Genomic DNA, 27316 nt, shown 5'->3' with positions numbered 1-27316 from the left:
TGCTATACATGAAAGAACAATAAAGCTCGATTTTAATAATAGTGAGAGAAGGAAATAATCCATTTCTTTCCTCCCTCTCAGACACATTCGCAAAGATACTTATGGCTTATAGTTTTTCTGGTTCGGTTTCTTCTTTTTCCTACTAGTGTGGTCCGCCAGCCAGTCTCCTTCTTGCCCAACCCAACACACAACCATAAGCTCCGATCACGGAAGGGAGCCGACAAAAGTGAGAGTCTCATCACCTTCGTGCTGTAGTTTACCGTCATCTTTTGGGCTGTCTGGGCGTCTAAAAAGTCAGTGCCAACCGAAGGTTCTTATCAGTATAGAACGGACCACGGCCTCGTACAGGAGGACCATAAATATTCCGAGTAGTGTAGTGAGTTATAAGAACAAAATGCTGAAATCGATAGTTCTAATTGCCGTGTTTGCGGTTGCCGCTACACGTAAGTTGCAGTACATGTCTGTACATACAGTTCAAATCAAAGAACCAGTTTTGTCCCGTGTGCAATTTTAACTCTCACTTTCAATCCCACCTCATCTTGGCTTTATTGCAAGATCTTGTAATTCAACTCTCGCTTTCAACGCCAAGCCAACCGCGTACGATATCTGAAAAAAAACAGCCATTCCCAAAAAAGGAGGTCACTTGCGAATGCATAATACTGAGGCGAATAAACAGACAGAAACGAGCGCGCCACATAGTGAAACACGCCATCTGAACTGTGGGGGCCAACCAGTATGCAATGGTTAGTTTCGTTGGATTTAGCCACGGTGAAGTGTGTCAACGTGATCGTGAAGGCTCATGTGGCTTGAAAGTGAGAGCGTGGCGCGCAAAAAACTATAAAAGAGGGTGACGCTAAGCGGTTCATTCCTCACTTGACCGTTCGCAGCCTGCACAGTACGTTAGATTTCAGTGCGCTTCACGAAAAGTTACAGTTTGTTGAAATTCATTTGTGCAATTTGTGAAATAGGGTTCGTCGCTTGAGGCGCAGCTACAAAAGTAAGTCTTTTGTTTGGTTACATCAGCTATCTGACCAGATGGCAAAAACTGTGATGTCAAGACGCCACGTTCGAAACAGCCAATGATGGCTACACAAAACAACAAAACTGAAGACTAAAACTAGTTTTAAAAGCGGCTCCAATCGAAAGGTTAACCAGTGCACGGAGTAAAACCTTGTAACAGTTTAGACCATACTCACGCGGAGCGAAAGAACATGTTTGGAAATTCAAATTTACTGCATCTTGACGAATTTATTAATGTTTCGTAACAGTGAGCAGCATCCAAAAGAGAAAAAGAGTCGATAGATAGTAAATAGCACGGATCAAATAAATATATGTATGATATGTAAATTTAATGTAGCTGTACACTTCGGCACGCTTGTATTCTTCGTTACGTTTATTGTGCCATGCTTTATGCAATTGACCTACATTCAAAATTTCATAACGATGTGACATTTTGTCAGCTGCTTGCTAATTTTCGTTTTCCTTTTCATTTCTTTTTTTCCGTTCTCCCCACCCACAGATGCACAACAGTTCCAGTGTCCGAAGAGCAGGGGTCAGTTCGAGGATACGATTCAGTGCGACAAGTACTACGTGTGTGATGAAGGGGTAGCAACGGAGAAGTACTGCCCTGATGGGCTTGTGTTCGACCAATCTATCAAACTGGTGAACAAATGCGACCAGCCCTTCAATGTTGATTGCGGCGATCGGTTGGAATTGCGTAAGTATATATTGAGTGTGCCCTTTTCGTGACGTGTTATGCAATTCTTGGCCTATAGAGAAGGCCTTTAGTTGGAACTGTAATTGCTATGCAAAAACTTCTCTACTTTTAATTGAAAGTTTAACATTTGAAAAAAAAAACTGGAATGGTCCAAAATTCAAATGAATTAGATACCTCTAGCATATTGTTGTTGACCTCAGGATGGTTGTGAATCAAATGTTTTCTTACTTTAAATCTTGCTAGTGAATACAGAGCTATATTATCTGATTCCATGGTTGACTATATTGATAATGTTCTTCTCCGATGCTCACTGTTTCTCCCATGCCAAATTTATCCTGCATGAAATTCATTGCTTAAGAAGAACATAATGAATCATAGAGTTTAAAAACCAGCATATTTTTTAATGATTTTTATTTAACAGTTTGCAATATATTTAGTTGTAGCCCTTGATCATATAAATATGAGGAAGGAAATAATCTTTTTAAATATAAAAAAAGCTAATCAGTTATTCATTTGCGGCAGTTACTCTAGCGTCAAATACTAAAGATGAATAAGATTCTTCAAATGCATTTAAATTGCATCCACGTGCATTTGACTTTTCTTGATATCTATATATTGCACAATTTTGACAGATAATTATTAAGGTATATGAATTTTTCCCCACACTGCTCGATTGATTTAAAAAAACATTAACTATCTACTGCCTCAATTATTGATTTAATATGAAAAAAATTACATTATTTTTAGAGTTGGTTGGAAATGCTATCTAACATGAAGCTTTAGTGTGATAATTTATTAGCTGATCTGGTCTTAGAAGAGAGTAGGTAGATAGTTCCGTTAGAGTACGGCAGTATGAAAATTGAATAGAATGTGAAAATGAGTGAAGGGCCATTAATGCTACAGTGCCAGTCAAACGCACACTTCTTTGCCTATCTACCTACTCTCTTCTAAGATCATTCTCTAGCTAATAAATCAACACACTAAAGCTTCATGTTAGATAGCATTCCTAACCAACTCTTAAAATCGCAAACTTCGCGTAAGAAGTAACATAAAAACACTTTGAATATATTATTTTATTCAAAATCAATTTACCTTTTCATGATCATTATTTGTAAATATCTCAGTTTTCGATTTTCAATCAAATTTGGCCAGCTAAAACTAGAATTTAAATGCAAGTTCTGTGCAAAATTTCAGAATAATCTGTTCACTTTAAATGTCAATACGATGAAATTTTTACCGTTCATAACATTTTTTTTTTCAATTTAACTGAAAATTACTGATCAAGATAACTTTGAAGAATTATTTAATTAATTTACGTTATAGTAAATTTATTTTTTAATGTTTTTCTTTACTCACAAAACGTATATTCGTTGAAGGCCAATAAAAGAGCGTCATGCAGAAAACTCAAATTTAGGAATCGAAGCTTTAATGCCACAAATTTGGCCACACTTTAAAAAGATCAATCGCTTCGTGACTTAAATCAAAATTGAAACAAACCAAATTCGCTGAAAAGCTGTTGATTGCATCAAAAACATATTTGATAAAGCTTTGCATTCTTTGGCTAAATTGTTCCACCACGGTAATATTTCCGAGTACCTATTCCTATATAAGGAAAAAGTAATTCTATAAAAGGATTAAATTATAATAATTACCCTAAAATTTTGCGTGACAGTTGCTCTGCTCGTTTGAATACACTGATTGACAGTTCTATTGGATACGTCAAATCGACATCTGCATGTTTATAACTCTACTGTCTACCCGTGCAAAGTCGGATATCAAAATAATATCAAAATGATATCAAATTATGTTTTTGAAATCATATTGCTAACATATGATGATATACTATTTTTTAATTTCAGTTGAGTTTTTATTTTGATATTTTTTTGATATTTCTAAAAAGTATAATTAAAACCCAAATTTGATAATTTTTTAAAAAAGCATCCACATTTATCACTGAAATCTACATGTCACAAAGACAATTCGATTCTCTTCGTCGACATTCTCGTTCGTTAATAGCTTGAGTACAAAACCGTTTCTTGTTGTGTTTGTCGTATTAGATGCAAGATAAAATCTTCTTTTACAGATCTGTGTGTTGAAAATACCTGGGAATGTTTTTACATGGCCGTGGAAAGTCGACGAAGAGAATCTGCCAATGTTACTTAGGACCTAAAGCAATGCTTAGTTTGAATTATGATTTGTACAGTTATATTTTATAACATTTATTGATCTTAATCTACCTGCGAATTCAATTTACTAATCGATATAAGATAGATATCGATAGAACTGATTGAAGTATAGGTTTGTTTTTATTTTGAATAAATGAAAACTTATTGATAGCATTTTTTGATTTTGAATCTTGATATCAACCAATAGATTTCAAAACATTCAGATTATTAAATTTGATATCATGATATCAAAATAATAACCAATTTAGTTTTTTTTTTTAATTTTTTGTTTTCCTGCCATAGTTATAATAACATATTGATTACTTATTTTGTTTACAATTAACGAAATTACTGATATTAAAACGCATACATGGATTTGTTATCAAGAAAACATGATTTGTTATCTTTTTGATATCCTTCATTTTCATTATCTGCTCGGGTATACTAGTGGGTATCCATTTAAATGACCCACGGGCTATTTCTCCCATATAAAGTGGTGTTTATTAAAGAAATTGCTGTACGAACTGTCAGAATTCTATGGATTTACACTTTGCATTAGTGTTCGTGAGAGTCTGCTTTGAAAACTCAATTGTATTCTCGATTATATCGGACATTATAATAATGAATTAAATACACACTTTAGTCTGACTTAGATGATTCAATTCGGCGTTCAACTCACTTGAACTGTGCAATGAACTGTCTGCTAGTTGATGTTGACCTGTTGCAGTTCGCTTTCAAATAACTTTAATACCAACTACTTGATCCAATTGATTCAACTCACACGAACCATGTATGTGGACCTTTATTTTTGAATTCTACATTTTTACTTCGCATTTGTCATTCATGATACGTATTATCGGTGATAATTACTCAACATCTTCGTACTTTATGGGCCGCCCTAACAGGGGGGGGGGTTTAACTTTAAATCATAATTTCTTACAATTGAGAGGGGGGTCTAATAATCACAAACCCGTTCAAAATTTGTGGATGGCCTTTTACAGTAAGCTGCAGATAAACAGCAAAAAAATAATTTTAATATCACATCAAAGTGGATGCACTTCAATAGTGTCGAAAATATGGTGTAATATTACTTGCCAAAAAGGAACAAAATTATCATTAATACAGTGGATGAATTGACATTACGCTGCTTATACTGCATTTGTTTATTGATGAGGCCATAAAAATTACATGAGATTTTCGACGTGATTGTTTGCTGTATATTTGCAACCCCTGTGCAAAACAAAAGCTATTGTAAATGATTTTTATTGCAGCAATATTCGAAATACTCTCCGTGGTGACTCATCCCGGGAAACAGTAATCTTTTACGGTAATTTTCACTGAAAATTCAAGAGCTCCGTCTCTCGAAGCTGGTGAAGGTTCTTTTCATCTCGAGCACACTGAGGAGAATAACAAATCTGGTTCCTTTGACCGTCTTCGAAGAGCCTTTCTGAGTTTCCAACGCTTCTCTGAGGTGTTCCCTTAGTCATTCTGATATTCCCTAAACTACAATGAAGTTCCGTAAGTTTCAGTAAATTTCACTGAATTTCTCTGAAGTCCTTTGTTTAACGTCCTGGATTTTCCTCTAATTTTTTTTTCAAACTTCACTGATGTCCTCTGAAATACATCCGGATGTTTTTAACATTTTTTTAAGATCCGTGTGCTTCTTTATAATCAGTGGAATTTCTCTTAGGTACAAAAGTGAGCAAGCAGTAAGGCACTCATATTTGAGAAGTTATATCGAGTAAGCTTGCTATCTATATTTTACATAATCACTCTGCTACAACTCTGCCGAAGACCACTTTGAAAATAATCGTCATATAAATGAGTTATTAATGAAGAAGTGTTTAATGGAAAGCAGTAGATTATTAAATTAAAAGTCGGCTTCAAAGTCAATAATAAATACAATCACCCTTAATGCAAGATAACTAATTGAAAAATAAAACTTTCAGAGGAACCCCAGGGAACTACCGACTATTGCCCACGTAAGAATGGTTTCTTCAGCCATCCGGATCCAACCATCTGCAATGTATTCTACAGTTGCATCAACGGGGAAGAAGTGGAAATGAAATGCACAGGAAGCCTTCATTTCGATGAAAAGTCCGGAACTTGTGTCTGGCAAGATGTGGCTGCCCGTACTGGATGCGCTACCAACAGTTACAGTAAGTTTACATTTCTTCTCCTCCATATTGTTCCATACGGAAGAACTGACCAATTTATTATACTTAAATCATAGAGCAACTTAGTGATGGCTTCGCGTGCCCCAAGGAGACCCGTTTCGACAAAAATGGTCTAACCATCACCCACCCCAACTACCCTCACCCGACGGATTGCTCTCGTTTCTACTACTGCCTGAATGGAAACGAGCCACGTCAGGGACAGTGTGATGCTGGACTTGTCTACAACGAAGACGTTCAGCGTTGTGACTCCCCGGAAAATGTTCCGGAATGGTAAGTAGCAGAGCACTCTTATCTCTGATTTTGACTGAATCATAACTTTTTTATATCTTTCTAAATTCCATTTTTTTTTTTTTTCATCTTACAGCAAAGACTGGTATAAGGATGAGGATGATAAGAAGGCACACTAAGTGGGTGAATCTGCCGAAAATGCCATGTGTGTCCTCTCGTTCTGAGATGTGCTGATGATGAATGAGTATGTGTGTGATGTGTGCCAGATGAGCGGGGTAATACCGAAACGGATTGTACCCAACGCCTGTTTCTACAAACTTGCCTTTTCAGATTGAACAAAAAGCAAAGCAAATAGCTTATAAAATGATTTTAATGGTAGCATAATGATTTGTGATTTCAAAAGTAGATTTTTGTGTAAACGAAACTCGACAAATTTTTGTACATGTAGAAAAAATGTATTAACAATCAAATCTCTTTCGAAACTATTAACTCACACTCTTTCTTTTACTGTCTAACCCTTCACCTGTCTTACGCCACTACATCTAAACTGTTTTCGGTGCATGCTAAAACCTCCTTCGAAACCCCTTTCCACCTGTTGCATAACCATTTATAAATCTCCTACGTTGCTTGAACCTACTCTCTACTTAATCGATGGATTCATATAAAGACTTGAAGTTTTTCAACTGACACAACGGGTTGTTTTGTTCTTTGTAACTTGCATTTATTAGTCTGCAATGCACTCTTTATATCCACTCTCGATCTGCCTTTGGTTTCCTAAGATTGGTATCTTAAAATTTCCATTCATTCTCCTGTCGTCATATCCGTAGTGTTTATAAGCAGTACTGATTCACTTTTCATCAATAATACCTGCAAAATATGTTAAAGTGCTACTAACAAACTCAACATAAAACGATTATATGATGTTAGGCATCTTGGTAGTGAACAGTACATACTTCGTACTATATTATGTAAAAATTGATTCTTATTATCGCACATTGAAAAATCTGTGAATATCTTTGTGAATGTATTTGCCTTGTACTTAACTACAGATCACCTTACAGAGCTCGATGCTTGCATAGCCCTAGTAGGACGTAAATTGGTTGAAGAAACTTCTATCACACTCTAAACAATTTGATACAGCTTTGCGTGACTGAAGTTTACAACCAATGACAGCACTGGTAGCATTTTACAGCAGAATTTAATTTCTTCATACTTTCTAAACTCTGTACTCAACAATCTATCTCTGATCTTGTACTCCAATCTAATGCTTATTTTCTTGAATTAAATATTATTGTTTAGTATCCTTCTTAATCGTCATTAAAACTCAATCCAACAACCTGCACGATCCAACAACAAGAACGATCAAATAAAAAACTTTTGCCAACTTTTGATGGGTGATAGAACACTGATGAATAGGGATGGAAGAAGAGAACACTTAGTTATAAAGTTTTCTTCGCCACGTTAGATTTCTTCACACAATCTAATGAATGAGATCTGATGCACTTATACATGAAAATTAGACCCATTGCATTGATATGAATTACCTGGTTTCCAGTTTATATGATTCATAGACCATTTTTGGCTTTTCCTTCTATATTGCATAGTCCCAAATACGGAACACTAAAGTCAATCCGAGGAACATAAACAGAACCTGATTATGACGTAAGTTTACCATAGAAATAAATATTCGACATAAAGATAGATGGGCATGATGATTTCAATAATAAGAGGTACGCTGGTAGCTAAAAACCTATATATAAAACGATTTGTTCGAAAATCAAATCAAACCATCGATCTGTGGAGAGTTACACTTCGTAATTTTATGATGATAAAATAATCATCTTATTATCCTCTCCTTGGGTAAAATATTCGTGCACATTTTATTTTTAGTATAAGTTAATTATTTTAGAACTAATTTATGCAGATCAGTTATTACTCTAGTTTAGTTAGGTTGAAAACTGTATCCGCACCTAACTAAGCTTCACCAAACTCTATCACTAACAAATATATCTTTTCTGAATCTTTATTCAATCTTCATACTTTTCTACATTTTTGAACTATGCTCTTATATTCTTTGTTTTCCAACTTCATTAGGTTGCACTATATGTATTTTATGTATTATATATTTCTACATGGTCACTTATTTTTCCATGGTGATTATGAATTCCTTTTTCTATGTCTCTATTTCTTTCACGAATGTTTCATTTCCAATCAATCTGTCAATTAGTGAATAGTATTCTGTTTACCATAATTTGTCTATTTGGATCATGCTAAGCAAAATGTAGCATATCAAAACATGCTTTGCAATAGGGTAAATATTGTGTATTTTTGTTAACCACAATTTTTCAACACGTCATTTGAATTTACCATTTTGCTTAGATTAAAAAAACCAGCAAAGTTAACTGCCCATAAAAATCTACGTTTAAATATTGTATTCGAAACTTCTTCTACTTTTTTTTCTGTAACCAACTACAATCCATCCAAACATTCTATCTTTACATATGTGTTTCTTCTTTTTCTATTCAATTTGAATGCATTCTAATTTATCTATTATTTGAATTTTCAGTCTATATCTGAAATTTCTATTGTTTTCTACTTCACACCTTTTCTATCTTACCTTGTATCTTATTATGTTTTTATTATCTGTTCAATACTATTCTGTAGTACTATTGAACATTCAAGTATTCACATCAGTTGACTTCTACGTAAATTGTACCAATAATTCTGATTCATAATATTTTCTACTTTACACGTTCTTTTTCTAGCCTTCTTTATTATATCCTAGCTTTTTTGAGCTTCGCTATTCTTTACAATACTATTCTATTAAATAATACTATTTATTACATTCTTCTTTTTCTATACTATTCTTCACTATACTTAACTGAACTATTCTGTACTGAACTTTTCTTTACTATATTATTATATTCTTCTACTATACTTTAACTTGTACTCATCATTTGAATTCTACGTATATTTTTCCGATAAATTTTGGATAGTTCAAAGATAAGAATTGAAAATATTGGCCTCCATTTTTTGTACTTTAATTTATCTAGATTAAGAACTTTCTCTACATGTAATTTTAAGCAGTAGAAGTTAATGCTACTAAACTTATCAAAGTTTACTTGAACTTGAAGCCATTTCTGACACTCGCAGATATATTTCAATTCTACTGAACTATTCCACTATAGTTGATGCTGTTCTACTTACAACTATTACGAAAATTATTCTAATAAATATATGTTTAATACATATATATATTTTCTCAATTCTTCTCAAACTCTTCGATTATTTTCTCCTGATAAATTCAAATTTCATACTATTTGATTCCTTCGTGTCACATTTTTTAAATCTAATACTTCAGTTCCATTACATTTAATACTGATCAATTAATTGCTTTTGTATTCGTTCTCGTTTTGAATTGAGTTTTTCTGATCCATTCTACACTTTTATGCAATATATATTAAGGCCTAAACTTCAAATTTTTTTTGAAAATTGATCGTCGTATTATGCTAATAATAACAAATCAAAATTCTATAAAATTCTGCTTGATTTTCTACAACTTTACTCCATTAATTATTATTATATTCAATTCTTTTTCACAGTTTCATACTATGTTTCCCTATTCAGTTCTATTTTATTGTGTTTTATTCTACGTTATTCTATTATTATCTATTCTATTTTATTCTATTCAGTAATATTTTAGTTTATTATATCATGTCTTTTTTTTTTAATTCTATTTGATTTTGTTCAATTTTATTACATTTCAATCAATTCTTTGCATCAATTCAATTCTATTATGTTATATTTTATTCTTTTCTATTGAGCTCTATTCTACTTTATTCTATTCTACTCTACTCATCTGTATTTAATTCTATTTTGCTTCATTCTTTCTGATTCTACTTTTTTGTATTCTATACTATGCTATATCCTATTTTATGCTATACCTTTTTTATATTCAATGTTGTTCAATGTTTTTTTTTTCATTTCTTTTGTTGTTTTGTTGTTTAATTCTATTTTATTTTATTATGATCTATTCTATTTCATTCTATTTCATTCTATTTCCCCCCAAGTAACCACGAAGCCCGCTAACTACCCGATAATCGCCCTTTTTGCGATATAGGGTAATTTAGGATTTTCAACCTTTAAATCAGTCATACATCAGCCTTATATTGCAAAAAGGGCGATTAGCGGGCTTGTTGGTTGCTTGGGTCTCCTATTCTGTTCTATTAAATTATTATCTTTTCTAAGCAAACTGATATCACCTATTTGAAGGAGGTCCTTTTGATAGCGAATAGCTGCTTTTCTCATTTTCATCAAAAATGTTCAATTGATGTTGATAATTTGCTGTCCAACTACTCTCTCATAAATATGAAATCTCTCTCTCCTTTGTGTCTTTCTCCTTCCAAATATAAGGGACGTACTCCCTTACTTTAGAGTAGCACCAGTGTTTTTTGCACCACTCTGAGTTTTTAGTCAATCCCTGGTATTATGTATGCTCCACATCTCTCTCTCTCTCTCTCTCTCTCTCTCTCTCTCTCTCTCTCTCTCTCTCTCTCTCTCTCTCTCTCTCTCTCTCTCTCTCTCTCTCTCTCTCTCTCTCTCTCTCCCTCTCTCTCTCTCTCTCTCTATCTATCTATCTATCTCTCTCTTCAATTGTACGATTTTATACTTTTTCTTTACATCTATTATATTCTTCAATATTCAGTTTTTCTTTAATTTGACCTGCTACTTTCTTTTGTACTCTGTTCTATACTACTTGATTGTATCAAATTCCATGTTGTTTCATTCTAATTGATTGAATAGTTTTGTATTGCATACTACACTAACATATCCTTTTCTAGTTCATTGGATATAACTCAATCATTTCTGCTCTTTTACTGTCACACAGAACATATTCTTTTTCCAATCTAAATTTTCTTTTTACGTTTATTTCCTTGATAATAAATATTACTCGATACTAGATACTTTCATCCTGTTCCAGTCTTTTCAAGTTATATTAATCTAGTTCAATACTCTTCAATGCTTTTAATTTTCACTCTCTTTTAATGTGGGTTTTTCCTTTACCATTACACTCTTGAATTCAAATCTACGGGTTCTATTTTGCGTTCTACTCTACTTCTTTTCTTCTTTTCCACTAAAAATTTATCTCTCTCTTTATCATATTGTTTTTCCTCTTACCTGTGACCAAAAAGCTCTCTTTATTTCAATTCTACTTAACAGCCTTACTTATTCTGCTCTTCTCCTACTGTTAAAAAAAATATTTTCAGCTTCTTTTAATTCCTGTAATTTATACCACATACCACAGTAATAAAATGCCCGTAAATCCTTCTCGAAATTAATTCGGTAGTTTTTACATATATTATTGTTTCTCAATATATGATTTTATATATTCTAAAGTTACTAAGAAGGGGTGAAAACACTTTCATATTTTTTCCGTCTGATTTGTTGTAACAATTTTTTTTTCTTAAATTCTATTCTAATCTGCTTCAGTCTAATACATTTCATTCTAAGTTTCTTTGCTCTATTCTATTATTTCTATTATCTTCTATTCTATACTATTCAATATTTATCATATATGTAAAATGCTATTCTATTAATTTCTATCCTTTTATTTTTTTTATTATATGCTGTTCTATTCTATTATATTCTGTTATGTACTATTATTGTCTACTCTTAAGAAATTTAAATCTGTTCAATTATGTTCCATTCTTTACTCAATATTTTGCATTAGATTTTATTCTATTCTATTTAACTCTGTTTAATTCTATTATATTATAATCTGCCCTGTTGTCTGTTCGAATATTCCTACTGCAATATGTTCCATTCCAATTCTATTCTTTTGCATCTATTCAAATCTATTCTACTCTACTTTATATATTTTATGCACTTTTTTTCCAATTCTTTTAAGATTTTATTCTATTTAACTTTATTTAATAGAATTCGATTGAACTCTTGATTTTTTTCCCATTTGACTCGTATTTTGTAAATATGTACCTTGTTAAAATCGTAATATTGTGTAAAATCATGACGATTTGTTTGAGTGCTCCGCCGTTTTATTCAGTTTTATTTTGATTTATTATAAAGCTATTATAAAATCAATAATGAATTAACTAGTTGCACTCTTCATAACTACATTTCTGATTTCTTTAAATATGATATTAATTTGCTTCACATATTCTGAACAAAACACCTTTGTATCCTCATTCTATTCTGTACAAATCTGATTCACACGCTTTATTCTTTTTCTATTCTATTTTTATTCTGTTATTATTCATTCCTGACGCAATCTGATCTTCTATACTTTTTTTCCTTTTCTTTACTATTCTGATCTTTTATATGCTTTCAACTTACATCTGTTTCTGTGATGTATTTTAAGGAATATATTCTCTTCAATATTTATTCAATTTAATTTCCACTTTATGCTATTAATACGTTATAGAAGTTCATAGTTATAAGTTATCAACATGAACAAAACTTGGACCCACCATCTCTTACCTTCACTTCTTTACTTTCACTGATTTCACAAACGTATCTAGGTACTAATCGTTGACAACAAATACTCTCAATATTCTCTACTCAATCTCGATCTCAACTACTTCTCCATTTATCTAACTGTCACAAAGATCTCATATTAGCTGCATTATTGCGATATCAACTATAATTTTTCAATTCCTATTATTCTTAGCTGTGATAGATTCTCTACTTTAATTAACTAGTAATAACTGATTTTTCCTAACACCGTCAAATTGATTCGATGTCCCAAAAAATAAAAGCCGTAGGCATCAAAACCAATATTTTCATTGCACGAAATCAATATAAATCACCACAAAATATTAAATTTATTTTAATTTTATTTTTTGTAATATCACAAATCCTCAAAAGCTATCGAAATAAAAAAAAAACCTCAGTCATTAAGCCACTGCTCCACTGATGCATAGGCCCAATGAGAATTATTTCCATTCTGGGTCACCCTTACCTGGGTTCTGGTAAAATGTCTGTAGGCTTGCTCGATTTTTTTTTGCTGATGCTCCGCCATCGTGAACCGCTAGGTCTGCCTCTGCTGCAATATCCTGGTAAATATTCGAGATCCAATTGTGAGGTCACCAAGTCTCAGGCTACAGTGGATGAATACCTGCAGTTTATGAGAGTTCTCCGCCCATACGCACCAGGTATCGCTGGTGTGTTGCAATTTTGGTGCGTTTGATCTATGCGATGCTGCTATGTCGCACTTGGGCCAAGATATTGAAAACCTTTAACTTCTCCACTACTAGCCCTGCTACTGTAATATTGTCGGGGGTTATTCCGAGAGTCGAAGTGACTTTTGTCACTAGTGAAGTGAGAAAAGTCACGTCGTGGTGACGTGACTCTCTGTGCAAATCAAATGGAGAGTCACGTCACCACGACGTGACTTTCCTCACTTCACTGGTGACAAAAGTCACTTCGACTCTCGGAATAACCCCCGTCGTGTTGACATCCAATAACCTAGTCTTATTGTAATAGCAGGTGAGACCCACCGTAGAGGAGCTTTCAGCTAGGTCGTTGAGTGCATATCAGAGTGCCTTTGTGCTAATAGAACAATTTAATTATTCAAATTGAAGTCATAGGCTGCCAACCAGGTGTTGTGAGTAATCGTAGAGGAGACGAATATGGTCAGTTGTTGCGACTTTTTCCCCTTCGTCAGTCAGAGGGAATTCACCCGCTCTCGATTTTCCTGTCTGCAGGAACGCTTTTCTTTGCTAGAGCCGTTCTGAGTTCTCGTCCACTCTATTTCGGCTTTTGCTTCTCTCAGCTCTTCAATCATCCACCAGGTTTCATCCATGATCCACTCTCTTCTCTGAGTGCGCACCTCATCCAGCTTGTTCTCACTCTTTTCAATAGATGCATTCTTGATGGTCTTCCATTGTACTTCTCCGTTCCTACCTTCTGGAACACCCTCTACTCTGGTCTACAAGCGCGAACAACCTTTTCGCTATTGGATCTTATAGTTGGTAATTGTTTCCCCGCCCAAGTCTCTTCTCCCTCCTCCTACGGACGGATCTTTCCGATAAGAAGGTTAGACGAGATGTCGGTGCTGTGGTTATTCTGGACACCTGGCTGCATCTTCATTTTTGGTTGGCGATGTGATGCATCGGTATGTCCATCACGGGAAACCCTCGTGACTTGGTGCACTGGACGATGGGGAAATAGCGATCCCACAATTGTCATAAAACTCTGCAAATAGCTTACCGTTTTCATTCAATTCTCAAAGAATGTTTAGATTATACCAACTCTGATTTGCATTAAACTTTGCACAATTGTTTGTTATAAGAAAATTATTCACATTTGTGATAAACTTCGGTAATTTTAAGTCTTACAATTTTTTTTCAAAATGGAGTATTCGTCCTTTTTCAATAAAGCACAAAAACGACACATCTCATCGAAGTGACGTATGAGACAATTTGTAGAGAAAAATAAAGTTTTCCTAGGAAAAATATAAACCGTATTTTTAGTAATGTTCAAAAAAGTGTTAAAAATTAAAATAACAACTAAATTTCAATAATTTTGTTTTCCTTTAATGCTTATGAAAAATGCAAACTTTTGATTTATAGAAAAATCCAAGCATAAACCCAAATAGATAAAAATTGACAAAAATCTTTAAACAACTACATTTGGTAGAGTTTTTGAAAATTTTGTTAGTATGGTTAAAAATATTTTTTCGTTAACGCTCGTTACATAAAAATGGTTACCACTACACCTATTGCCTGTAATCTGGCAAAATGCTAATATTACACGAACTGAATTTCGTACGGACCAGCAAACTGCTACTACAGACAAACAGACGCATTGAATATTTTTCACTGTAAAACATCGACACCAAAATGCTACCGTCATCTCTTGAGTACATTATCATGGGTAGCACGCTCAACAGATGGCGGTAGTGTTTAAACATCAAACGCAAGGAAAATGACTCTGCGCACTACAGTCAGCAGTACCAACCGGTGGAAACTAACGATTTTAAATTGACTCACACTTAACTAGGTTGTCGATCCCAAGTACATCGATTAACGTACCCCATTCTAGTCGAAATTCTACTACTACACTATGTTTTTTTGAAGGCTACGTGGATTTTCCTATGTTTCGACGGATGCATCGATTAGCTTAGGACCGAAGAGAGTACCAAAGCGTAATTAAAAAAGTTGAGCACGTTTCTTCGGGACCTTCTGGTCTGGTTATGGCAGTACTACCAACTAAAAAAAATTGACCGTTGAATGCGTGTATGAAGAAACGAATTCTAGTATTATATCTGCTTGTCTGTGCCCCTACTCTTTTTGTCTTCTAAGATTCCTGTGTTGAATTTTGTGTGTTGGAAAGGTTTCTCTTGCGGTTATCATCCTAGGTGTCTGCTCATATATTTTGTTGCTGCGAGTGATGCTGATGTGAATGAATTTTCATACAATGCACGTATTTTCTTTAGAATGTTTCCCACCATGTTGCATAGACACGAAAAATTAGTATATATTTTATGAATCATTCTTTCCCAACACGAAATAAAAATCCTCTTTACTGGCATTTATAACGAAACTACTATAATAAAAAGTACGAATCTTTTTCGTTGCAGAAAACAAGAAATGGATTCGTGGGTTAAACGAACGGCCTAAATTTTATTTTCAGTGTATAGGTTGAAAATCATTACCTGTCAGGTTACCCGGTCATACCCGGCACCATTCTGGATGATATCATTTTGTGTTAATTAACTTTATTTTAGTGTCAGATGCCGAACAATGTAGATATTTTTGGAACGGAGATTACATGAAGAGGTTGGAAATCAATGAACGATTCCAGGATTTAGAAATACTTATATGAGGCTTATTTATACTTATTTATAAAAAATACCAACGCTTGATATCAACTGGAAGCAGCCGTTGATTGTCTACCTATCCAGTGAGTCTCTGTTATAATCATATAGAACTCCTGAAGAAGTTTGCCAAAGAACACAACTTTCTAGATGGACGAGATATAAGCACATTTTGCAAATTCTCTGCAAACTATGACTTTCATCCAGAAAGCATTGGCCACCTTAACAACTTGGCCAAAGACGGCAACATCGTAGATGGTGAGCAACTTTCTCGTAGACAAAAACGATCTAGATCGATAGGATCTTGAGCTGAAGGATATAATGGAAGTTTATATGTAACCTTGCGGTGCCTTTTGGTATACTTCGAAGCTGAGACCAATAGGGTTGTCCTTAATTTAAGTGATAAGCCAATCAAGAATCGTTAGTTTACTATTGATTGTTACTATAACCATACAAACCCAACGATGGTGCTCCTCAGATGAAAAGTTAAGCTAAGTTTTCTTTATTAGGGAGGCTTTCAGTCTGGGGCTGGTTCGCCTCCGGAAAATCTCAGATGAGAATAACCCAGGTAACAATTTAATGCTTAACAAGTGTGCTTTCAGTGATTTTAATTCAGCCTCATTTTGATTATTGAACATCTAAACATGGTGATTTTAATCAGCCGAAAGCTTAACAATATAAATTTCAAGCTTTTAAGGCATTACATTACAGTCTTTTTCAATCCTTGTTCTGCCTTATAATTTATTTTTTCAAAAAATCATGGAAGACCGCTTCATGACTTATATTTTTATATAACGCTTTAGCTTACTATAAGTTTAAACATTACCTTAGCATTTCAGGATTCGATTCGGCAGTCGCTGATTTACAGGCGTCAACCATACCTATTGTAAGTGGTCCAGCATATGTATGGCAAATATATTATCATTAACTTAAAGCACGTCAAATTTTACTTGAATAATTGCAACCAGAAGAGTATAAACAGCAATGCAGAATTGTAAACAACAGATGGTGACAGTATAACATTCCTCTCAATTTCAAGTGCAGTAAAAACAATGTGGACAAAATTGCGCGATCTATTTCGATGGTCATTTGGATGCTATTTTAGTGTCATGATTATGCAGTTCAGTTTCCAATGCCTCTGGATACGGTTGTGTTTTAAGTTCTCTATTTTGAGCGTGCGTTCGCATTCATAGTTTTCGGTTGCATTTGCCGGGTTAGCGCTGGCACTCTGCCTCCCAGACGGTTATACGTGTGTGATTGGTGGTTTTCTCGCTTTCCGAGAAGTTTTAGAATCGAGAAAGAAAACATGATTCATCATGTTTGCAAGCAACAGAAAATTTGACGCTATCTGCGTTGTTTGATTTTTTCTCCCGGACCAGAAATTTGTGGCATCGCGAGTGATAATTTTAATTTTAGTTTATTTACGCGGTGATGATGTTGGTTCACTCGCAATTATTTTTGAAAAAAAAAATTAAGTGTGTTCGATCGAAAGTGTACCAAAAGTGCTCCTAAACGTTGTTGCAATAACGACACTTCTGCGGGGATTTGTGCATCCGTCAAACCGGCTAACATGCAAGTAATACGCCAACAAAGTATGAAGTATGGTTTTATGTACACGCCCCTTTATTTGATTGCTGCACCAACATTTTGCCTGTCCCTAATCTGCCTAATGTTCTTTTATATGCTATCACATTCAACTTTTCTACTCACGGACCGTTGGCATATTGGGCTGACGCGTCAACCCCACTGTGCTGATCCAAATGGCTATCACCATCCGAAACTGCTGCTTCTCGCTTCTCATGGGCGTCTCGGGACGCTGTTCGACCAGCCACCTTCCTCTTCCGATGGTCACTCGCGAAGGTCCCTTCATGCGGCGTACCAATCGCCGAGATGTTGTCAAAGATCTGCTTGCGCGAGGACGCCCGCTCCAGGTGGTACCGTTTCCAGCTGCAACTGCACACCACCGCTCGCCATTCAAGAACCCGATTCGGTGCGGGTATGCTTTAACCGTGCGTGTCGGTGTCCGTGCCGCTTCCCGATACGTCAATAAATGAAATCTCCTTAGCTGTGAATTAAATGAAAAAAAGAGTCCTAGTGTTGTAAGATGGCCGGTACCAGAATGTCACGTGCGTGACAGGAAAATTCAGGGTCTTCTCGTCACCCGTCGCGTATCTTGGATTTTTTCTCACTCGCACTGCGACACGTCGCGTGATTATGTCTTCACGGTGTAGCTCACCGCTGCCACCAGGCCTCACCAACTTCCTTGATTGCCGACCGGCTGCTGCCACTTACTCCGCACCAATCGTTCGACGACCTTTCGACTTCAGCCGCGGACACGAACTACTCTGTCGATGATGTTTCGTTGCTTTCGTTCTGCTTTTTAGGCTCTGAACCATTTGGTGGATTATTTTAACTTTTGGTTAAAATTTGACAGATGGAAAGTTATCGATTAACCCTGCTATCCGAGCGTTGTTATTTCTGACAGACAAGAAGTTAAATTTTGACGACCGTGGCTCGAAAACCGGTCGATCGACAGCACGGGGATTTTCGAACATAAGAAATAACTTTCGAAATGTCACTTTTAACTACGAGTTAAATTTAACTCGTGGTTAAAAGTGACATTTCGAAAGTTATTTTCTATGTTCGAAAATCCCTGTGCTGTCGATCGACCGGTTTTCGAGAAGAACTCAGCCAAAGTTGTAAAAATTTAACTTCTTGTCTGTCAGAAGTAACCAAGCTCGGATAGCAGGGTCAATCGATAACTTTCCATCTGTCAAATTTTAACCAAAAGTTAAAATAATCCACCAAATGGTTCAGAGCCTTAGTGTGTGTGCGGCGGAAATCCCAGCGCCTGTCAAACTGCAAGCGAATCTTTGTTCCTTGTTGATGTTTCAAGCGAGACGCCCCTGCAGCACGACGTTTCGGTGATGCACGCTCGATGAAAATACTTCATTTTAATTCCTTGTGTCGGGCTTACACACTAAACTTATTTTCTTCATACTTCTTAAAATACTAACGTAATAACGTGTTTCGCAGTTGGATGTGGTGAAATTCGTGCATTCCCGGTTTAATGTGGAAATTCCGTATCACAAAATTGCCCACCGATTCCTTTTTTGCCGTTCGACGACGATGGGTGTGCTTTCGCGAGAGTGACGTTTATTGGACCCGTTTCTTTGCACGGATGTTTTTTTGTAACTAGCGTAAGTGTGCCTGCGATTGCCTCCCGGGAGGCGGGTTCATCGTGTTCGGATGTCACGCTTTCATCATGTAGCTCTATCGAGAGTCTCGTCACCGTGTGCGAGTTTGAACACGGTCCGGTTGGCAAATTAGCCGGGCAAAGTGCTGATAATGTATCCGTCGCGAGTTTTGGTGGTGATTCGGTGGTCGACGTTACCGTGAATCAGCGAGTTTACGGCTTACAAAAGTGATCGTTTGCTGGTCAGTGTAATGCCGCGGATACACTTGTATGGCAAACTTTAAACATGAGCATTATTTATATAATAAACTATGACACATCCCTGGTTTGGTTCTAATTTCGGCGTTGGTCACGAGTTGATTGGGCCGGTGAGGAGCTGCCGTCGCGAGTGATTGGTGATGGAAAGTGGATGCAGTCCTTTTTTCTCTGCGGAGATCTCTCTAGAGTGTATTTCGTGGTTGATGGGGTTTGCTCTGCTGTGTGAAAACCGAAAGGCGAGAGTGCTGTTTTTAACACCGGTTGAAGAAGTAGCGGCAGCATATCTATTGGAGCTCTTCGAAATCATCGTGATGTCATGGATTCATATCGGGTGAGATCTTTCCTTTATTTTTCTCGTAATCCCATTTTATTGTTAGTCATGTTAGTTATACATCGCACTTTACACTTTACATTTATTTCCATATTTACATCCTTACATTATTAGTAATTAGAGATAAAAATATATATTTGCTTAATATAACCTTGAAATTTCAGTGTTACATCCACTTGATATTATGAGCTGAGGAAACATAGAGCTGCATCTTATTATATGTAAAATAATTATTATTTTCATTGCAGAATATCAACTATTTTATCCTAGATTTTATCTATATAAATTTATATTCATTATTTCATATTTAATGTTTTGATATATTTCATTTCTCCATTACATATATTTTCATTATATAAATAAATACTGGGTTGGGAGGGAGCATCAGGGTATCATTTGACCTGGGACTGGACGATGGAGTGGTATGACAACCGGAGTCTAGGAGGGAATAAACACCATCATTTTCTTTATCCTACCGATTCGATTGTGGTGGTGTTAATTCTACTTCAACAGTTTCAGTGAGATTGACGAGCCCCTCTTTACAAACCATCCTGTAGGAAGCTTAATAAGTATTGCGAATTGTGTTAGTCGCGATAGTGTTGGATAGTATCGTTGGAAGGAGATTCTTAAATTCCCGTGGATTTCGTGTAAGTGTCTCTGCTTACGGGTCCGCACCTCCGTTTTTGGCCCTTCATACAGCGATATTGTGAATTCAGATCGGTAGCTCAAATTGATCTTGCTATAAAGTGGAGCTGCATACAAGACAAGATCTTTGAAGGGATGGTGGCTACCTTACATACATACATATGATTGCATTATATGCTGGGAATGCGGTCTGAATATTCAGTGATGAACAGTCAAAATACAGGAATGCAAATTTTATAACTTCCGACGTCGTTGCATTCCACTTCTACCTGGAGCTATTCCTAAAAAAACTCCTCTTCCATGTCTCTACGGCTGGCACTGCTTGGGATTAGAAAGGTAGGCAGTGAAATTAAAAGAACTAAAATGCCGGAAATGCAACGCGTGACACTGACGACATTTAATAATATTGTGCAATAGATTCCTATTCTTCTATCAGGTTATCAAAATATTTGTAGTGCATTGCTGATTTGTGGAGTAGCTTAAGCTTGTTCAGCCTACTGCACTACTAATTAATTATGTATTCAGACTGGTGATAATCACCTTTGTTCACCTTAAATCAACCGATAATCTACTTCTGTTCTTCCTGTTCAGTTTGTATTGTTACTTGGGAAGCTACTATGACCGACGATCTTCAAACCAGGAGTCATGAAGCTACGAAAATGCACTTAGGACTTCACTAAATTTAAATTTTACGCTATATTCATTGTTTTGATTTAGTCCTCACGTACACACTTAGAATATTTCACAAATTTCGGTGAAATTTTACCGAAATCTCAACAGCAGAACGTTCGGTAAACAGTTGAAAAATCACCGAACAATCTGTGAAGTTGCATAAAAGTTATCTGTCAAAATTACCGAAAAGTTCTGTGATTTTTCACTGTTTTCCTGTATTTTTTCACCAATATACTGTGATTTTTTTGTTAAAAACTAAATAAATTTACCGAACGATTCGGTATTTTTTTACAATAATTTTGTAAGCTTAGAAGTTATTTCTTTCATTTTTTTTTTTTTATTCAAATGTAATAAATACTGAAATTCATAATATTCTGACTGGTGTCTAAAAGTAAGAAGTATATGATAAACACACGTTTACTTCCGGAACGCAGTCGTACATTTAGACCCTAAATACTTTTTTTTTCTACAAAGCAATCGAAACGTTGAAATGAAAAATTTGTGATAAAGAATCACTTGTAAAAACTTTACTTCGGAAAAAAGTGTCTCTCGGGCGGAAGTGGTCTTTCTTCTAATTATCGTTTTTGTGACAATGAAAACGCTTCACATAACCGGGAACTTTGACGCGGGAGTAAACCAGATTATCGGCTACTAAAACAAAACATAGTGTTAATAATACAAATTTATCATACTTACTAAACATACTGACGAATTTTTAGTTATGCTCCTGTATAGTTTCCAACATTTCTTCCATATTTTTACACTTTCAAAGGATGACATTATAAATTTTGTACAATAACCACAAAAACTGGAACTGTTTAATATGGGACGCAAACAATTGTCAAATGGCTGACATCTGTATTTACAGAAGTTCGGTGAAAAACACAGTATTCTGTAAAAAATAGCTACGTCACCAAACTATCCGTAATTATTTCACAGATTTTTGTAAACTTGTTTGATTTCACCGATTTTTCGGCGAGTTTGTGAAAAAATAGTAGAAAACATTGATTTTACAGAAAAATCTGTAAAGTTTTCGTTTACAGATCAATTTCGGTAATTTTTATCACAGAATTCTGTGATTTATTCTAAGTGTGTAGAGTGGGAACAGAACTTTTAATGCCTTATTTTTTTTTAAATTTTCGTTACTCTATTTTACTGAGTTTTAGTCATTCACCGAAAACTTTCCGAAAAGGGAAGCCGTGATTATGTGTGTATGGTTCGGAAATGCTTCGATTAGGAGTTATTAATTATGTCCTGCTATATTGCATTCCTGGCCCACTGTGCACTGTACATGCCACACAATATTCAAATTTAACTCAACTAATAACTGTGAAAGTGCATCCAAGAACACTGTGTTAAGAGCAGGAAAAACGTTCGAATAAGAAACGTTAAAAGCTAGGAAAGAAGAAAAAGATCTTAATCCAAAGGTATAAAAATATTGTAGCTTGTGGAAGTACTCGATTTTGAATAAATTAATCAATGAATTGATTGTTTTTTTTTAATAGAGTCGCTTACAAAACCTTTTAAAATTATTGAAATATACATTCAGGCATCTTGCAAATCATGACACATAAACATGACAGATAAATGTTAAAAGAGCATTAATGGATCAAGGGTTAATAACAAAAATGTCAAAATGGGTTTTCTCATTTCGGCTAACGAAAACTGGCCTACAGCTATTGACCTCCGAAACAAGCGAAAAACTATGAATTAGATTCACGATTCACCTGAACACATATACAGTAGCATGTTATACTACTGCACTATTGGACCGCAATCGACTCAATCGAAAATGTCTAATTTAGAAAGCATAAAGAAGAATGCAAGGCTGTTCTAGACTCATAAATGTAAACCGTACCAGCAGACATATTCGTTATTTAATGGTGCAGCCCAGAAACACGCAAAGAAAATCTCGTAATAGCACAATCGACACAGCACAGCAGCGATACGCCCGTCTATATGTATCGGGTGATTGGGCACAAAAAAGCATTCATATATGTTCACACACAGTCTATGAGTCAATAATAACGAAACGAAAAAAAAACCGGTCTCCTCCGGCTGGACTGTTTGCATAATTAGCCAACAACGTCGACCCGAACGAGAGTGAAAGAAGGTAATTTTGAACAAATCAGCCTCCAAACTCGAGACAGGCTTGCTCAACGCACATAAAACTAAGAAGGAAAAATGACACCTTCACGATCTAGAAACCGCTTAAGCGATAGTACACTATCGGTGAATGGTCGTCGTTGTGCCCCGGGGGTAGGGTTCCCAATAGGGTTTTAGACCTTAATACAATAGTGTCGACTGCCTTTGAAAATAAACCAAGCATATAATTATATATAACACGATGCCAAAGTATGCATACTGGAAAAAAAATCAGTTCGAAACTGGGCATCTGACCCCATGACTGACCGAAGTAGCTCGATTATGGCAACGGAGTAATTAATTCCTCAGACAACTGCTGCGGAGCGTGCGGGAGTTTGTATTGATATTTGTATGCCGCAGATAGCCGTTAACAAGCTTCAGCAGACCTAGATCTTTCCTTTTCTCACATGTACAACCACTGCAGTATTGATCTGTACATCACATGTCAGCGCCATGTGTGCCGCTAGCTGCTGCACACGGCGTGGTCGCTGTCGTTTTTGTCGCTCCAACAAGGAAGGGGCGTCCAAATCAACAAAAAGAAAGAGGCTCATCAATAGCGACCACTAGTCTGGTAAAAACTTTTGCAGCGTTCAGTTCATCCCTAAAATCCTGTACGGGAGTGCGAGAAACCCTTGTTGAGTACATTTGAACATCATGCACAAATCACTTCTCTTGGTAACTCTGCTGGTCTACGGAGTATGTAAGTAGATTATCATCTCATCCGCCTCGATGTCGATAATCGAGAAGAAAAACCTGTTAACCTTGAAACCAGATGAACCAGTTATGCAAATGGTCGTCAGTAGATGATCGCTGAATAATGTCAACATTTGCATAATGATTGGTTGGTTTTCTGTATTAGGAAGAGAAGAGACGAACCAGCCAGGTGCTGAAAGTCTCTATTATAATGCTAAACTAAACTTTATTAGGGAGACTTTCAGGGATATGCATAATGAGCGGATAGGCAGTATAGAAATAATACTTACCTTTCTTTTCTCGAATATTCAAAACCTGCAGATGCCGCTAACGATGATGACTACTTCGACTTCACCTGCCCCAAAGAGAATGGACAATACGAGGATCCGTATCAATGTGATAAATACTACGAATGCAACGGAGGACGAGCGAAAGAAAAACTTTGTCCCGATGGTCTAGTTTTCGACCCTACAAGTAAACTGCCCACAAAGTGCGATCAACCATTTAACGTGGAATGTAACGAGCGTAAAGAGCTGCGTATGTTGACATTACAATCAATCAAGAATACTTGAATCTAAAATCGTAATATGCCAAATTATAACTTTCAGAGAAATCGAGACCCATAGGCGCTTGTCCACGACAAAATGGGTTCTTTGCTCACCCGGACCCATCCATCTGTAACGTATTCTACAACTGCGTCAGTGGAAGAGAAATTGTGATGACATGCGTTGCTGGACTTCACTTCAACACAAAAACCGGCACCTGCGTTTGGCCGGACATGGCTAACCGCGTTGGTTGTGGAAGTAATGCCAACAGTAAGTTACATCTGGTGCCTAGAAATAGATAAATCAACGATTTATTTATTTTTGACAGAAAAGCTATCGGATGGCTTCCAGTGCCCAACCGATTATCCAAAGGTGGATAAGAATGGCCAAAGCATCACTCATCCCAACTTCCCTCACCCGGAAGACTGTACCAAATTTTATATCTGCCTGAATGGTGTTGAACCAAGACACGGCAATTGTGACGCTGGTCTAGTGTACAACGAGGATCTTCAGCGTTGCGATGATCCCGAAAATGTTCCCGGATGGTAAAGATGCAACCCAGTCACAAAACAACAGTTCGTGGCGGCTTGAGAACTGGTTGTTCCCAGATTGATGGGATTTTGTTTTCACAAATGTTTCGTTTTCTAAGCAAACATTCGAAAAGCTGCCACGAACTGTTTATGTCATAACTCACAATGATACTCTTTCTTTACAGCGAGGATTGGTACACTCAAGCCGCAAACCCGGAGAACTAGACATGGTTTCTTCAATTTTACGAAGATTAGTTTACATTAGAGATAACACCGTAGAATCATAGGACCAATCAGTTTAATGATTAACATAAGCTAAACAGTCATTGTACCTTTTTTATATTATCAGAGATTTATCTACTTACAAATAAACTTTAAGAATATTGTTGAATTTAACCTAAGTTAGAAACATTTTCCTCATATTTTAGACCAAAAGAAAATATCCTGCAAATAATGGATAAGGTTTAATACTGTCGAGGACACTTTTCGTGAGACTTATGGACGTGGTTTATAGACAACCCTTGTAAGATTTTTTTTTTCTCTCTCTCTCTCTCTCTCTCTCTCTTTATCTGTTCAACACTCATTATCTCTCATTCTCAAACTCTCACTGCATCTACCGCTGTAAGGATTCTGAGTGCAACATATATATTTTAATTCAAGGCAATGCTATATACCTCGAGAACGAGTAACGATATCACAAAACGGACAAAATTAAGACTTAAGGATCACAAAACCACGTGTTTACTTATAGATACAAATATTTAATTACAAATAATTCAGCAAGCAATAGGTCTTCCGTCACAATGTAGCGTTTTTTCGGCGGAGGCCTTTGCAATCAAGTCGGCCGTCATCGCTGCAAGAGCATCAACCGAATGTGTTATAATTCTGTCTGATTCGGCCAGCTGTCTTTCGGCCATAGAGAGTGGTAGATCGCAGCATCCGTGGATCCAGGAAATCGAGCGCTTACTACGTGGACGGCCGATCCACCTTTGTTGGATCCCTGGTCATGCCGGAATTCGCGGTAACGAAGAAGCAGACCGTCTAGCCAGTGAAGCACGAAACAGTCCACCAATCAACGTTGCCGTACCAAGAATTGATTCCATCAAGAACATGAACCAAGTCTTTCGTCAGCTATGGGAAGCACGTTGGGCACAATTGACAGATGTGAAGCTGAAGGAGGTCAAAAGGGAAACGAAGAAGTCGATCGATCAGTACAGCTCTGCCGATCAACGCATACTCACTCGTCTGCGCATTGGTCATACTAGGGTTACGCATGAATTGTTGCTGAAGAAAACAGCTCCGCCAGCATGTGAATGCGGTGGGACCGTTGTTGACGTTCGTCACATTATTCTGCACTGCAGAAAATTTGAAGCGGCCAGGACGAAATACGGAATCGAGGTGTTCGGTTTTGGAATCGGAACTGTGAGGCTGTGCCTCAACCTTCTACCACAATGATTCACACGTTACCATGATTCTGTACTTATAGGAAATTATCTCAACTACAACCCTATCCATTGAATCATGCATCATACTTCATGGGGTTACTCATGTTTGACGGATTTTAAAAAACGAAAAAATTTAAATACACATCAGCCACACATCGTTTCTACTACATGCTCCGATCGTCTTTCAGTATTTCAGAAAGTTGTAAGGCATACAGTTTTCTATCATAAACGGTGTTACGATCTACACTTGGTCGACTTAAACTTGACGCATCAACACTTTGCACGCACATCGCAAAAATCCGAGTGTTATACGGCAACCCGCAAGGGAAAGGTGTCAGACATTTCCAATCATTTGCAACTGTCAAAGTTCACTAAGAAGTATCTAGTTTGGCAGGCTATCTGTACCTGTGCCATGAAAGCGACATTTGCATTGCAACGGGTGTCTGGAAAACCGTATGCCTGCCTTTTTTGGCCGAATTCGGTATCCTGCCATTACGGAAAAAGGTCATGGAGTGGTATGCTGCCAACAACGTGTAGGTGGTGCCCAAGGACAAGAACCCTCCCAACACACCACAGCTCCGCGGCGATCAAAGTGGACAAGGTGGATGTACATCTGATGGTAGGAGTTAAACGAAAGGCCCGGCAACCGGAAGCTTAGCTTAATATTGGTTCTGTATTTTATACTTAATGAACTTTAAAAATAAAAATTATTTGATTTTTTAATAAAAAAAAAT

General features: G+C 36.2%; 1 protein-coding gene across 1 annotated transcript; it reads left to right on the top strand.

Annotated features, from left to right (window-relative positions):
• Positions 1 to 202: 202 nt before the first annotated feature.
• LOC135710622 (uncharacterized) lies at positions 203 to 25531 on the top strand. The gene is made up of 11 exons (XM_065233240.1): positions 203 to 443; positions 1520 to 1717; positions 5832 to 6041; positions 6116 to 6329; positions 6424 to 6457; positions 14143 to 14275; positions 24010 to 24069; positions 24384 to 24599; positions 24671 to 24877; positions 24936 to 25152; positions 25343 to 25531. Exons 1-11 carry the CDS (start codon positions 395 to 397, stop codon positions 25422 to 25424), a joined length of 1620 nt encoding a protein of 539 aa, XP_065089312.1. The 5' UTR covers positions 203 to 394; the 3' UTR covers positions 25425 to 25531.
• The last annotated feature ends 1785 nt before the right edge of the window (positions 25532 to 27316 follow it).

The sequence above is a fragment of the Ochlerotatus camptorhynchus genome, unplaced genomic scaffold (genome assembly GCF_037179485.1).
Source record: "Ochlerotatus camptorhynchus isolate MF236.1 unplaced genomic scaffold, CSIRO-AGI_Acam_v1.1 ptg000394l, whole genome shotgun sequence".
Classification (NCBI taxonomy): domain Eukaryota; kingdom Metazoa; phylum Arthropoda; class Insecta; order Diptera; family Culicidae; genus Ochlerotatus; species Ochlerotatus camptorhynchus.
This window is presented reverse-complemented; position numbering and strand designations above follow the sequence as displayed.